The following is a 15,709-nucleotide window of genomic DNA, read 5'->3' as shown; positions in this document are numbered from 1 at the left end:
AACCATAAAAAAATATCAAAAAACAAACAAACAAAAAAAACCCAACAAAAAACCACAAAAAAAGTGAAAGGACTACTTATCATTTCCAGCAGTCACAATGACAAGTTAAGGTGGGTTATCAACTCAAACATAGGAAGGGGATTTCCTGCTTCTTTTCGGTCTAAATATCTTTCTTTTTTAATTATCATTTTATAGGTCTGTTGTACAGGCCATTATGTCATACAAGGTGTTTATAATCGTATCAATTGTGTTGGGGGTTCCTTTCTTAACTGGTACAATTTAGGCAGGCCTGTATTACTGGTGTATCTCTATTATTATTATTATGATTATTATTATTATTATTTTTATATATATAGTTTTGGACGCGTTTGTCTTTTGCTCCTGGATTATATTCAGTGAGCTCCCACACCACGGGGGGAGGGCGGGAAGGTGGAGAGGAAGAATGGAGCACAAATAGACTTTCTGTCCTCATCTTCTGGGAACGTTCTGAACAGTTTCCTCATCTCTGAATTTGTCTAATGGTTACTTGTAGGGGTCAGAAAAATTTCTGTTCATCATTGTTGCAGGAAGCTTGGTGTAGCAGTAGAGATCATTGTGAGCAAACTTCCAGGCTGGTCGATGCTTTTTGAGCAAAGGTAGGAATTAGTTCTGAACCGCAGTTCTCTTTCTCTCAAATTACTTAGACAAAATGGCCAAATTCTGCTCTTAGCTTTGTGTGCATGGGTCCTTTTTATGCCAGAGCATAGGATTTGACCTCCCGAGTCTAGATTGTGTGACATACCGATGGCTCTTCCGTTCTATTGATTTGATTTTGCTGCTAAGAGCGTCCACAAATACTTAAAAGCACGTTACCCAAGCTAATTGGCAGCATGTAAAGCAGCATTTTCAGGCCTGGACTCCCTCCGGGTGATTGGTACAGGACTTTAAGAGGTCAGATTCTCCCTATTCATAGCAATATTCCTTTTCCGTTAATTCTGATGCTTCCAACATTGCATTTAGAAAAACTTCCTCGTAAAAAAGAGCTCTGGCTGCAAAACACAGAAGCCAACAATATGAGAACAGAAGTTACCATCGTTGATGCCAACACAATTGAGCTGACTCTGGGGCTTTGCACATACCTGGGTGATCTTGTGTAGTGTCTGAGCTGTGATGCTGCTACTGATGTAAAAGTGGCAGTAAGCATCTCTGACCAGAGCCTCAGGGCTTGCCTGCCGCTCTAACTGTCTTTTCAAGGTTGATTCTGATCCACGTAGCAAATGGCATTTACATGGATGAGGAAGAGTGATGAACTGTACCGAAGTTAGATCTGTATATTCTTAAATATACAATCTAGTATCTGAACCAAAAAAAATTTTTTTAAAGAGAGAAGACTGGATCACTGCAATGCAGTTCACTTTGAACTTTCCATTCCTGATGGATTTAGGGTTTAAGATTTAAAGGTTTCTGCCATGTGTATAAAACTAAACTACTTTTAGCTAGCAAGGGTATTAGAAGAGTCCCTTTCCCCCCACCCCCTTTTCTTTTGTCACCAGAGTGTCCTAAAATAATGAGCTAATGCAGCTATGTTCATTTTGTTGATGATTCAGGGGGATCCTGGAGCTTCTCATCCAAGATCCAGAAGGCAGCAACTTTAAACTTTACATATGCTTTGGTTTGTGACCTGAGCATGTGAGATTTGTGTTTGCACTCAAGTGGCAGAACCCCTTACCTTTCCCCCCACCACCATGGTTTTGCTCTGTTCAACTCTAACTCTCCACCTTCCTGTTTTACTGAATATTTAAACCAATTATCCCTAAAACTTCAAAACTAGTGAACTGCAAGCAGGGAAACTAACAAATGTCCGTCCACCGTTTCTAATGTGTTTTTGATTTTTTTATGTTTTATTTTTTTAAAACTAAGCTTGAACCAAAGTCAATTTCTAGCAAGCTGCTGTACTAATGGACTAGTTTGTATAAGTGCAGTTCAGATGCAGAGAGGCGATAGATGCTACTGACAATTTCTTTTTCATTTGTCTCTTGTTTTTATTAATTTTATATAAAAGTTGCTGCTTGTTTTTTATCTTTTTTTTTTTTTTTTTTTTGGTTGGTTGGTAATTTGTGTTATCCTTGGGGCAGACTCTTAACTTGATTTTAATTTGTTTTCTTTTGTTTGATGTGTAAATAGAATGGCAATGTCAGGGGATTGCTAATCCAACAGGTCCCACCCTCATCCCACCAGTATGGATAAATCTAAGTATTTTTGCTCTATGACCTCAGGCTGTGCAGGAGACTTTCAGGGCTAGGAATAATCCTCAGCAATGGAAATGGCCCAGAGTAATAGCTTCAGAGCCGTAAAAGGTATAGCTGGGTGAGCTTCAGGGAGGTAGGGAAGAAGTGGAAGAGGAGATGCTGGTGCCAGCTAGCACCAGGTCTGAAGGCCATAGCACAGACCACAGTTTCTACCAAAGGAATCCAAGTCCCTGGGACTTGAGTTCAGTGAAGTAAGAGGATGGGGAAACGTTCATTCCTGACTCTGAAAGTTCCCGCTTACTTTCACGCCTGTGCAAAAATACCATTTATCAGGAAGCTTTTTTTGTTGCAGGGGGGATACTGCCGGTCTTTTCTCCGACGTATCCTCTATTCCCTAACGCTTTTGTGGTGGGGTGGGGGCATGATCCTTGCGTATATGTAGGAAACACAAAGAAAGGTGGGCCTTAAATCAGCGGAAAATCCTCTCCACAGTTCAAAGAGACTGTGCCATTAGCTGTCTGAATGAGTTTTCATGTCCCATTCTTGCTGGTTTGTGGTTGGGAGAGGGTCTTGTTGAGTACATATCTGGAACACTAATGCAGCTTGGATGGTTTATTTATTATAAAAATCTGCTTTTTTTCCTGACTACCTTTGCATTGGTCACATGGCTTTGGTGTGAGCACCTTATATCCCCTTACCCTCCTCCTCTCCACCCTGTCAACCTCTCTGGGGCCCAGATTCCAGGGAATTTCTTAGCAAGTCTTTTTCTGAGAGAAGCTGGAAGCTCAGAGTAGCCACATCTCCAGGAAGTGCTTGGTGTTGCTTGCAGAAGCTGATGTATCACAGCACATATCCTGTGGTGTCTATTACCAGTGTCCTCTGATTCATTGTCCTAAAATATCCCAATGACTGACTCCTGGAGCCTGCTTTTCATCCTTCTAGCAGTGTTTTGTCTCATGGATGCTGGCTATCTCCAGTGTTTAGGTGAAATCAAATTGGCAGTGGTATAGCATGTATGCTCCTTCAGAGCATGAAAGGAATATGAGATCATGTATTAGAATTTAGCAGAAGGGTTTGTTTTTATTTAAATCATGATCATGCTGACAGCAGAAATTGATGCATCTGAAAAGAGACAGTTGCAATTGTATATAGACCTAGTAAATACGATCAAAAGGAATTTCGTAGCATGTTAGGAAAGGATAATAGCATCTCTTTTTCAAAGCTCCGTGTCTCCATATTTAAAGATGTGTGGGTTGCCTTTCATAGCAGAAAGCATGCCAAAGTACATATGCAGGAAAAGAAGGTGAAAAACTCTCTCATTATATGTAGCCAAGGACAGTTAGCTCAAAAAGAGAGAGATTTACAGAGACACAAATGCCGATGTGCCCTGAAGGTCAAGAACAATTTAGGAAATGGCTTCAGGGTGAGGGTGTTTTAGGCTGGCGATGAAATTCTTGCTGGTGTTGAGAAAATGTATTCCAGTTCGGCTTTAGCACACTTGATCTCCTTAGAACACACTTCCTGTAGTCACTGTGGAATGATTCATGAAGAGCTCATAGACAGCGCACACGGATACAGCTGCTTACAAGAGTCACATCTGTGTAATCTCCTTAAGAGGATTTATTTGGTTTCTGAGTTACTGTGTAGTGTTAGTCTAAGCACATTCTTAGCATTTTCCTCTGAGATGGTGCCTATGTGCATGCACTCAGTTGTTGGGGAGGTACCATGCTTGTTACGTGCACAAGTACCTCATTTATAAGAGTATTTTTTGCCCCAGCCGATAGGCTAACTTGTGGGTAACTTACGGTGACACATCATTGCTCTGATCCTTCTCAAGATCCTCTGCTTCAGTCAGTAGTCATTGAAACACAAGTTAAATTGGATTTAAAAAGTCATTTTACTATGAATGGAAAGTCTCTGTTTGGCTGAACCAGCCAGGAGAAGAACGTGCTCAAAAGTTAGTTGGATTTTCATGTAGGAATGTGCTGCTGCTGTTGCTCAGTACTTTGGTTTGAGTGCTGGTGAGGTTATCTTGTAAGAGAAGACAGAACATTAAGAGGAAGACGTATATTCTGATGGCTCAATTGTAGACCTTTTGGGACACCAGAAGCTTCAGATACGAATTTTCTCTTTAAATGAACAGGCTGACAAAGAGCTTTTCAGTGGAAACAGTATAGCTCCTGGTGCATTTGGAGCTACAGTTTGTGAGTTTTGCACCTTCTAAGTTAATCAGGGAGATGCCAACACTGAGCGAAGGAAGCTTTCTGCTGATCTTACATGCAAGTCCTCTCATAGTACAATAGCTTTGAATTTGAGCAAGAGCAATGCACTCCCTCTACTTTTACCCCTTTTCTTATTTTAATTTTACATACTTAACAGTGAGAATTAAATGTAGACAAAGATTTGATACTTCTGATCTTTTGGTATCTTGCCAAAATCTTTTAGGATAATTAATTCCTTAAAAAAAGCATAGAAAGAACCAGTTTTGCTCAGGGGGCAGTAAGAGAATGGCTGTTACCAAAATACGTTAGAGAAAATTCCCCATGTGCATCCATGCTTACAGCTGTGTAATAGAAAATTCTGTTTGGTTGGTTTTTTTACTTCTCTTGGAACTATAACCTAATGTTATGATTCATTTTAATGTTTAAATGTCAACCTGTGTAAGCCTTGTGCTGTGCTTTGGCTCAGCACACGCTTCTGCAGTTGGGTTGCTGAAGGAGACAGCAGAGTTAATTCCTTAACTGTGTGCACATTCCTGCAGAGCAGCATTCTTTAAAAGAGAAATTCCCTCTTTCTTTGTTACAAATGGAGGAGAACCCCTTACACCTGGAACCATGCCAGAGACACTAAGCCAAAACAACATCTAATTTACCTTAAATATCAGTTGATATTTTCTTATATAAAAATTCACTTTACAAAATCATCTGAGAGAGACAAGTAGCTTCTCATGTTGATTGGAGTATTTTAGGACAGAGTCCAAACTTTCAATGACACTGGTTGTAAGCAAGAAGTTTAAAATGCAGATCTATTTATTTCCACATTCACTTCATTAAGAGTCACTATTACCCTATTCCTGTTCTGTCTGAAATGGCTCAATGATGTTTATCCATAGGGCCTGGATATAGCTGTTGGATGTACACCTGGCTGTTGCCTGGGGTGCAGTGTTGTACCAAAGGAGTAAGCTAGCCTGCTGCCCCCGCTGGGTTTATGGCTCTCAGTCCTCACACAGCCCACTCAAATTCCTTTATATTTTTGCAACCAATACCTCTTGCTTCTCCCTCCCTTTCCAGAATACTATAGCAATACGAAATTCAAGATGCATACCTTGCAGAGTCATCATACCTTATCAGTCATGAAATCTCACTCCTGTTGCTGCTCATGAGTCCTTCTCTTCATTCCAGCAGGGAGACCCCTAAAATACTTTAAAGATTTTTGACAGAGGAGGCTTTGTCTTAAAGTTATTGACTCACAGTTTGCAATTTCTTAAAATGTTTGTCTCTTTGGCTCTGTGATCTGAAGGGTACCTGGTTCCCTGTGTGTCAGTGCATGCTGACAGAGTTTTGTCAGTATGCAGTAGTAGGTAGTTGCAGTCCTTTGGGAATGATGAAGCAATTCCCATACTTGCATATCTTCACAGGCAAACACACAGAGTAATGTGTGAAAAAGAACGTGGTATTTGTTCAGCTTACCTATCTTCATCAGATCCCAGGACACTCGTGCTCTGAGCTTTTACCCCGGTGGGATGCTGTTAGGAGAGTGTTAGGAAGATTGCACTGGAGTTACAAATAGTTTAACTGTAGGAGAAGAGACACCTTTTGGTCAAGTTGACAAATAAGCTCAGCATGTAGAACGTATCAGGTACTTCTTTTCTGACCATATTCGTAAACCCAAAGCAACTACTGGGCTGTGTCTTGGGGCTGCTTTTAGCTCTGGCAGCGATACACTGCTAAGAACCGTCCGTAACTGGAATAATCTGGGCCCCCTCCCTCCCTTCCTTTCTCCTCTCTCCCTCCTTGTTCCTTCCCCCCTCTTCCCTCAGCGAAAGGTAGCACCATACAGCTCTGAGAACAATACTTGTGGGTAGCAACTGGCTTCTGGCACCTTCATAAAATACCTCAACATAGCTTAGCATTGTCGCAGAACTGGTTTTAAACTGAAAAAATCAGAAGAGAAAAGCAAACTTTATAAATAGTGGAGATAATTCTAGCTGTAGAGTTTAGTTGAACTGATGTTTATGATTGATAAACATGATTATGCTGTATGTATTTGAGATCCTGTTTATAGGTTACAACTTTATAGGGTCGGGTGGGGGTGGGTGGATGTTTGGGGCAGAGAAGGGGGTTGACTGTGTTAGAAGGAAAATGTTTGCTCATGAATTTTTTTCCTTGTATCTGTCTTGCCAAAGGAAACATTTTGTCGCTCCTGGGTTTGGGATTGTTGTTTGGTTGGTTTATCTGTGGTCTAATCTGCAGCACAGCACGTGGTGGCATGCAGGTTACTGATTGGGTTGCTGTTCAGGGTCCTTTCGAGTGTGCGCACACTTCCCTCCCTCTTGGCCTTTCCTTGCCCTTCGCTGGGATCTAAAGATGAGGCAACGCGTATCTGGGAGGCTCAGGGGAAAGAAGATGGCTGTACCGGGTTAGAATCAACCTAGGTGGTGTAAATCCATTTCAGTTAGTTGAGTTGCTCCAGAGCTGAACTGGGTCGGTTGCGTTTAACTTCGGGGAGGGAGAAGAATGGTTGTCGCATCTTAATCTATCTGGGAGAGCAAAAGTGAAACAGGTTCCTTTTATCCCCCTTGTCTTGTTACTGAATGTAGGGCTTGTAGTGCTTGATAATAGGTGGAAAACTTTTTAAACACTTCCTTTTTCTAATAGCAATGCTAATCCTGTCTAGACCAAAAACTATGAAAGAAAAAACCAAACTGAGAAGTGAAAGCTAACCTACTCCTAACACCTGGCTGGTATGCCCGAAAGGGTGGAAATACTGTGAGACAGTCGTGGGAGAGGAGCTTCGAGGGATTGTTGGCGAGGGAGTGGGTCGTTCTCCTGGCATATGTCTTGGTGGTGTGGTGGGAGTAGCAGAAGAGCGAGTGGTTATTGCCTTGGGAGGGTGTTGCAGCCCCCTCCATCCGGACTCCAAGGCTCCCTTCTCATTTCCCTTCAAGGCGGACGGAATGGGAGGAGAAGGGAGGGGTGTGCATGGGTGTGTGTGCAAGTGCGTGTGTGCGCCTGGCTGTGCGTGGTGGTGGTGGTCAGGAGAGGTGGGTTTCTAAAGGAGCTCGACTCCACTGGGGCGGGAGAATTCCCAGTGGCCTCGTAGGGAACCAAAGGCACTGATAAGTTGTCAGCTCTGCTGTTCTCGGAGCGGGTAAGAGGAAAAGCTGGGTGGGGTGGTTTTGAGCTTTGGGTCAGTGTCCCTTCCTGTAAGGACCTCGCCTCTTGTGGGTGCTCCTGCCTGTTCTGCACGGAGCTGCTTTGGCTCTGTGCTGACAAATGGTGTGGGGACTTGCCCAGTGCTGCAGGTCTGAGGCTGATGTTGGGATACAGTCAGGGAAAACTGTTTCTTTCCTTCGAATATGGAAGCAGTGTAGTCCAAGGTCAGAGTCTGTTCAACAGCTTTTGTGTTACGGTCTTTCTCTTATGGGAGGGACCTTGAAGACTCCTTTCTTTGCTCCCCAAAGTAGCCTTGTACATGTTCATGTATTGTGCTATTGGGCTGAGTTGTTTTATCAGTGAACTTGGTGAGCTCTTGTGAAGAAAGGGAGGGAGGAAGGGGGAGAGGTGGGTTGTCCAGCTACTCTTCCTCCGGACACCAATCGGGTTGCAGAACTTCACTGAAAGCTTTACTAATAGAATTGTTGTTCTGACATTATGTAAAAGTGGTATTAATATTGTGTGACTTTTCAAAGAGCTAGTTAGATTTATAGATAGGTAATAGGGATTTTGAAGAAATGACTTCTCAAAGAAAAGAGCACTTGGAACAAAAGAAGTGGAAAACAAGGTGTGCTTTAAGGAAAACAAATCTGAGGAAGGAAATGAAACAGCTTGTGGGAGGCGAGGGAAGATGATACCCTTTGGCGTTCCTTAGTGCTGCTGAGGCTCAGCCCCAGAACTGGAACATACCCCCTCTGCCTTATTTCATCTCTCTACCAAACAGGACATTGTCAAGTAGCTCAGACCAAAATGCTGATCTGTCTTAAAACTGTGTCGGTCTGCTGGTGAATATTCACCGGCAGAGCTTTACATAAACCCATGAGATACTTAATTTATCATGTTAGCATCCCCTTTCCTCCCCAAATTTTCTCATCTGTTGTAGGCCCCACTTCAGGATTCGAACTGCCTTTGCTGAATTTTGTAGCAGCAGCAGCTACTTAAGCCCTGTTCCCTGAATGTGGTAGCTTTGTGTGCGGCTGATGCTGGCATGTTGCGGTGCTCTAGCAATCTGAAATGATTAAAACGGAAGGAATCCCAAGAGCATGGCAGTGGCGTGCCAGGGGCAAACCGTGCAGACTGCACAGCCCCCTTGAGAAAGAGCACCCGTGACGGCGTCCCGAGGACAAGGCAGTTGAGACAAACCCTTTAGTTCTTCCCCCATTCACTCTCCACGTGTCGGCCTCTGTGACCCCGGTGCTCCCTGCACCCGAGCGAGTCCAAGGGGAAAGCGCAACGCGAAAGACTTGGAGCTCAGCGCCGCTCCCCGCGAGTCCCGGGGAGCTGGCACGGGCCTCCCCGCGCAGTGGGGAAGGGAAGGGAAGGGATCGCTGCAGAGCCGCCTGCGGGCGACTTGCAGGGTCTGGAGCAGCGCTGGTCCCCTCACGTGCCAGCCCTCTGTGGGAAGGACCCGGGCAGTGGTAGCTGCTTCGTCCCCGCCAGTGCTATTGTTCCATTTCCTTCCTCTGTGTAGTATCTAAGGCTAGGTGTGAGTAGGTGTGGGGTGTTTATCCGCCACAGGTACAGGAGCTGTCGTATACCTCATTTCTAACTCGTAACTGAGTAACTTGCTTTAACTTTCTCCAAACCCTACAGAGTTGCCAAGTCTGCCCTCCCTCCTTTGATTAACACTGAACTCTGGCCTATAGCACCCCGTGACCTGCAACCTGGGGAGTGACCCCCTAACGCCTCTGAATGTCGCTGCTTAAAAGCTACTGCAAAGTGAGGGCAAATTGCAATCGTACCTTTATTTCCTTTGGTTACAAGGGGTCCTCTTGATTAGTCTGTGAATATCCACCCCCTTCCCTCCACTCTCCGCGGAAAAGGGCTGCCCGCACTGCCTTTCCCACCCGAGGGCAGCGGGGCTGTGCTGAGCTCCGGGGCCCGGAGGCACGCTCGGCCCAGTGCTGCATACGTGCTACTCGCTTTTTAACATGACCAAAAAAAAAAAAGAAACAAAAAAGGAAAAAGAAAAAAGAAAAAAAAAAGAAATCTCCAGATATTTAATTTTCTTCTTTATTATTTGACAATCCTGTATCCCTTCCCCTGCTCCCCAACCTGGCCAGAAGCTGCATCCTTAACCCGGTCCATCTTCATTTGAATGTAGTTCCCCTACCCCCATGGGAAAGAGAAGCTTTGTCAGGTCACGGAGGCTGCTATAAGTCGGGAGGGGGAGGTTTCTTTGTTTTGTTTTGTTCTTTTAAAATTTCCAGCCAAAACCAAAGATTTCCTAATGATTGTATAAACTCAAAACAAACAAACAAACCAAAGACAAAGGGCGTCTTCAGCACCAAGTCCACCTGTGAGGCCGGGCCTGGCCGGGGTGAGGGTCTCTGAGCCCTGGCCCAGGGGCTGCCCCAGGCGAGGGGACGCTGCCCCGGGCCAGCCTCCGGAATGCCCTGGGCACAAACTCATGGGCCCAGGCACTGGGAGAGGGCGGCCTTGGGCTTCGCAGGTGGGTTGAGGAGCTGAAGACTTGGGTGCAGGATTGGCTGCTCTGCTGGGTGCTTTAACCCTCTGGGGGCTGGGTGATGTTGATTAATACACGCTGAGGTGCACTTCTGAGCTTCCCCCCTCCCCCCGTCACTGCTTGGAAGAGGCTGTCCTGTGTGAGAAATCCCTGAAAGAAGAAAAAGCAGCTTTTCATTTCTCCTCTAGTTCCTTTTTTCTAGATTTCTTTTCTTTTTGCAGCACCACTGTGCAACTATGCATTGTATTTCTCAACCTTTTATGCTAGGTAGATGCCTGTGACTTTTTAACTTTTGGGGGGGGTTGCAAATGGAGGAACTTTTTACATGGATCTTTTTAATCTCAGTTGATTGGGGGGTGTTTGGTTCTAGGGTCATACAAGCTCTATCCCAAAGCAAAATCCAAATGTTAATATTATTAGCCTGATGCAGATACCAAAGATAATTTCTTTCCTGCAGAACCTTAGACTTGTGTATTAAGTACGATTACCCAGCACTTGCATTAGTCTAACCTCAGTAATTCCAAAGCTTAGATGTATATTTTGGTATATTTCTGGGATATTAAAAAATTGTCGTTTAAATTCTTGTTTGTTTCAGTGTAATGCTCTTAAAGTCATAGCATGGAGAAAACTGAACTTGTCCTATTCTTAGTAGTTTGAAATAATAGTATTTTTGTATGTTTTGGGTGTGTCTATGTATGTATTAACATAACAGTTTTCACTGCCTAGGTGTTCATAAATAAAGAAAGACAACAACTAAGGGTTTTTAAACTGTACATAATATTCCATGAGGAATTTCCACCAGACCGCCAATTTGGATCGCATTTTCACTGACGGCCACTCCCAACTGGGATTCTTTCTTTCTTTTTAAAGAGACAGCATGTTCTTTTGTTTTCCCCGTTGACCTGAGGGTCTTTCTTAGCAGAAAGGGGGTTTCACTGGTTTTAAGGGATGGCCCAAAGAAGAAGTAGCTTAAATTTTGATTTTTAAAACCAATGTTTGACACATTAGTTTGAAAACTGACCCTCTGCACAAGGAATGGGGAGTGGAAAACCAAGCCCTTTCTTCTAAAGCCGGTGATGGTTTCCAGAGAGGCGAGGATCCGTGAGCGCCTGTAGCGCCTGGGCGGTCCCTTTTCACTTTGTTTCTGCTTAGGACAAACTTTGGGGCTTGATGGTTTCACTGCTCTGTGCAGCTGCTTACACTGGCTGGGAGGGGGTTTTTTGCTTGCCCTTCCTCATACGCTGCATCTGTGGGTGTCAGGTCAGCAGAACACTTGAAATGGAGGGCCATGTGGGAGTACTCGTTCCCAAACGCAACCCAAGCTCTTCTTGAGACTGAAATGTGAGAGTCCCACACATTTCAAAACCTTGCTGATCACACTAGGGGTGAGGAGGAGGAAGGCAAAATGCTGTCTCTTATTATTATTATTATTATTTTCTCAGTGGTTGCCTACAGATAGCTGTAGGCATTGAGAGATTGTGTAGATTACAGTAAATCAGAATGAAAAGGTAGATTTTGTGTAGATGCATTTGTCTGCTGTAATTTTTTATATATATTAAACTTACTGTAATTGTACAGTTCATTTCTGTTGTAAACATCATTAAACCATTTTCCAAGTGTTTTAACATGTATGCACTTGTTTGTAGTTTTTTACCTGTGCTGGGGGAAGGAAGGCTAAGTCCACTTCCCCCAGTGCATCAAACTGGGCAGCAGGTTGTTCGGTTGTGCTCTTGGTCTTGTCAAACTAGAGAGCCCTGATTTCTCTGCACACCATTCGAAGTATCTGCTCTGTTCTACTTCTGTATTATCAATTCCTCTCCTGAAAGAAAAACCAGCTTCAGTTCCTTCCTGAAGGCAGAGAGAAGACTCAGCTCACGCCTACGGTGAGTGCCCCCGAAACAAGCACCAGATGCTGCTTGATGCGAGTTCCATTTATATCTAAAGAGCTTAAAGGTTATTTCCCCCCTCACCTCCCTAAGAGTTTCTTCCCCATTGTTCATAGGGAAGGTATTTTATGACTGCCAAAACTTGTGACTTCTACATCTTGCAAACATGGTTATCACCATTTAAAAAAAGAAAGCTATTTTCAGTACTCTTCATTCTTGCATCAAGAACCTAAGTGCTTTCTAGTAGCAACGTTACCGTAACTTGTACCTTTCCCACAGCTCTCCACCACACCTGCACACACACAGGTCTTTCTTTGACACAAACTTTATTGATTCATCAAAAATGCATGATTGAACTGGTATCTCTTTGGAATGAGACCTGCAGCGCTTTTAAAGGTAACCTGGTGATGGACTGCTCTGGAAACTGCATTTACAGTGTTTTTTGGATGTTTTTTGTTGGCCAGAAGTGACAGTTAGGGACTGTTTCCGACATGAGAGTTCCCAACCCCATCCTAGCAAGAGGAGCCTGTTTCTGCAGCGATAGGTAAAACACTTCACCCAAATGGGATTCTCCAGGGTGAGTTTTCCTGGCTTTTCTAATATTACTATTGTTATCCAGGTCTGTTCTCCTATCATTGTAACAAGGGATCTTCTGCATTCTGAGAAGTCTCTGATGCAGGTTACCTGGCTCCTGGTTTGCTCCAAGTCCTGGATGAGTGGCAGTGCCAGGGCTTGATGTTTTCTTGGAGCTTAGTGCATGTTTTCTTCATGTTGCAAAGCTGCTGTTCAGCTGCTGTCCTTTGCTACAGCAACAGTGCATCGCTTTTTGCAGTTAAAGAAGAAGTTGTCTTCCACTGAAGCAGTTTTTAAAAGGTAGCTTTAAAGCAAGAAGTTTAGCTGGCCTGTGTCAAATAGGCTTAAGGTAAATACTGCAGGAAATAACTACAGCCCTATCTTTACAAGTTCTTTAAATGCACTGAAACGATAATTATGCATCTTAATACCCCTGGAAGGAAAGTAAGAGCTATGGAAACAGCTGTGTTGTTAGTAGGTGCGGGCTGATCCCACAACACAAATCTCACAAAGAATCAACTTTACAGGTATGTACATTTTGCTAGCTAAAGCCTGTGGTTACATGGTTCAGGAGGGAAGGGAGAAAGGACTGACCAAGTCTAGCCATACTCTCTCTGAGCACCAACCAGTAGGTTGTTGCACTGAGAAAACACACAGTGCTTATTGTGGATGGAAAAGGCTGTCCCTCTTCCCCTCCCCTCCCCAAAGCAGGTGGGCATCTCACACTCTGCCCACCCCTCTGTGACTCCCACTTAGCGGCGGGGCAAAGGCTGCATCTGCAGAGCATCGTAGGTGTCCTTGGTTGCTGTACTGAGTCCCTGAAAAAGAAAAGAAACAGGTGAGTACACATCGAGTGCTTCCCTCTCCCCGCTGACTGGTCAGAAACAGGGTGGCAGGTTTCAAAGACAGGTGCCATTAGCTACAAATATGCCGTGTAACAGGAAATCTTCCTGGCATGTGCTGCATCAGAAGCAGCTTTTTATATACATTTGCTTTTGTCATTTTGAGATGTCAGTGGCAATGTTCAGGCTTCTACAGAAAGTAAAATGCATTTTGGAACAATTAATGCCTGGCAGCCAGAATAAGGCCTTACTGACAGACTCCTTGCTCTCAGTGAGCTGTGTGCAACTCTTAACCCTGCCAAGGCACCAAGGGACTGAGGGTGCTGACCAGTGTGTGCTCTGTATGTTACTGAGGTAGGCTGAGCCACTGAAGCTTTGAGCTATGACTGCTGTTTGGCAGCTTGAAGGTTTCCATGTAAAGCAATAAGCAATCTAGAGGCACAACTGTATGTGTCACCCAAAGCAGTCAAAAGGTGGTTCTCTAAGATGTAGGACTGTGGAAATGGTTCCTACCAGAGCAGCTAAACAAGTGTTCCTGCCATTTGTGTTTAGAATGTGCAGTTGCTTTACCAAAGTACCAGCAGTGTGGTCTTTGCCCTGAATCTGAGTGACCATCCTCAGAAGGATGCACTGAAATCTCTGCTTCCTCACGCACCTATGGGAGCGCTGTTAGATCTGTAACTACAGGCTGCAATTAAGCCATGAGGGCAGATGAGGAGAGCAGCTGCTGGAAGTGTTACCTACCTGGTAGACGCCGTCATTCCCTTTGCCTCGCCGTCTCTGCTGCTTTGGGAAAGAAAAAGCAGCATAGATTAATGGGTGCTTTCCCAGTTACACAGAAGGAAAGAAACCCCTGACTGCCCCCATCCCATAGTGAGGGTCACTGAGCTGTGCTTGGCCTGGACACCCCTCTGCACAGGAGGTGAAGCACCTGCAAAGTCTGGACCAGCCCAGACACACAGCAAGGGCTGTGAAAGAGAAAATAGCAAGGATTGGAAGGAAATTATTTTGGTTTCTGGTATATTTTCCTGTCATACTGTTATCATGCTGCTATTTCTTTGATTTACTCCATGTATGAAGATCTGGCAGCGTGCCTATAGATACTGGTTGTTTTATGAGCTGAAGGCACACCTGGAAGCTGTATTTTTGAGTTGCTGCATGACAGCTGGTGTCCGAGGGAATCTGCCCTCTGTTGGGCAGACATTGGTAAGCAAATTGACCAGCACGCATCTTGTAAGCTCTCCAGATGTTCAAAGGAACCACAGATAAGGCTGTCTGAGGACAAAGTCATCCGGGATTCAGTAGAACAGGTACTGAGACTGCCATGGTAGAAGTCACACAGTAACAGTAACAGCCATAAAAACATGGTGTGACTTCATAACCCATGGCTCATAAACGGAGCTTGGCTGTGGCACAGGGGCTTTAGGATAGAAAAAGGAGATGGCATTAAACATCAGCGTTGCTTCAGCATTTCTCATCACTAAACTTTGTTTTGAAAAGGACTTTTTATGTTTTTCAGGGGGAAATGGAAGGTTATAAAGACACTCTGACATAAAATAGAACCTGTGTAGGTCACATCAATTTTCCATTCTGTCATCAGCAATGTCCCCAGGTGGGTGGTTTTCAACACAAGCTTCCCTCCCTTGGCAGTTTGTGCACAGAGCTAAAACTAGCCATTTGCTGCTAGCCTGAGACTTAACCAATGTGTTCCTTCTTAAACACTGGAGAGTGGAGGTGGAAGGAGGAGAATGTTTCCCCCGTTACCTGTCTGAAGATGGGTACAAGGTGGAGCTTGCAAATGCTCAGCTGTGCCTACAGAGCCAGAGGGGAAACAATGGAACTCCAGCTCTGAACTTCTCTGGAGGAACATGCTCAGCTACTGTGAGTTGCTTGGCCACAAACGTTGCACTGCTTGAAACCAGATGTTTCCTTCAACTGTTCCTCACCCATCTCATGCCCTCTGTCTCCTCAGCTGGGGCAGCTGTCAGAACTATTCTGTCCAAAAGTTGAAATGTTTTCCCTTGATATTATTCAATGCACCCAGGGACACTGCTGGAGTATGGGCTGTGTTCCTAATCCTGATGGCACCAAGCTTACTATCTGATCTCCACCTAGTTTTGTGGCTACTTAATGCTATACCTACATGTGTTAGTTACTGCTACACCAAACATAGTGGTTACTACAGGAAATAAGTAACTGCTCTCAGCTGTGCCTGTAGGTGCTGTGCAACACTGGGACTTCATTGTGTGAGGCAGTTATGTGCAGCCAGGGCTACTGC

General features: G+C 44.4%; 1 protein-coding gene across 1 annotated transcript in view; it reads right to left on the bottom strand.

Moving 5' to 3' along the window:
* Nucleotides 1-13,341: 13,341 nt before the first annotated feature.
* CD247 (CD247 molecule) overlaps nucleotides 13,342-15,709 on the bottom strand; it is a 48,549-nt gene continuing 46,181 nt past the window's right edge. The window contains exons 7-8 of the mRNA XM_010011466.1: nucleotides 14,176-14,217; nucleotides 13,342-13,407 (exon numbers count right to left, since the gene is read on the bottom strand). Of these exons, the coding sequence (XP_010009768.1) occupies nucleotides 13,342-13,407; nucleotides 14,176-14,217 (108 nt within the window). The remainder of the gene's footprint in view (nucleotides 13,408-14,175; nucleotides 14,218-15,709) is intronic.

The sequence above is a fragment of the Nestor notabilis genome, unplaced genomic scaffold, assembly GCF_000696875.1.
Source record: "Nestor notabilis isolate BGI_N333 unplaced genomic scaffold, ASM69687v1 scaffold303, whole genome shotgun sequence".
In the NCBI taxonomy this organism is placed as follows: domain Eukaryota; kingdom Metazoa; phylum Chordata; class Aves; order Psittaciformes; family Psittacidae; genus Nestor; species Nestor notabilis.
The sequence above is the reverse complement of the archived record's forward strand: the minus strand, read 5'-3'. Positions and strand labels throughout refer to the sequence as shown.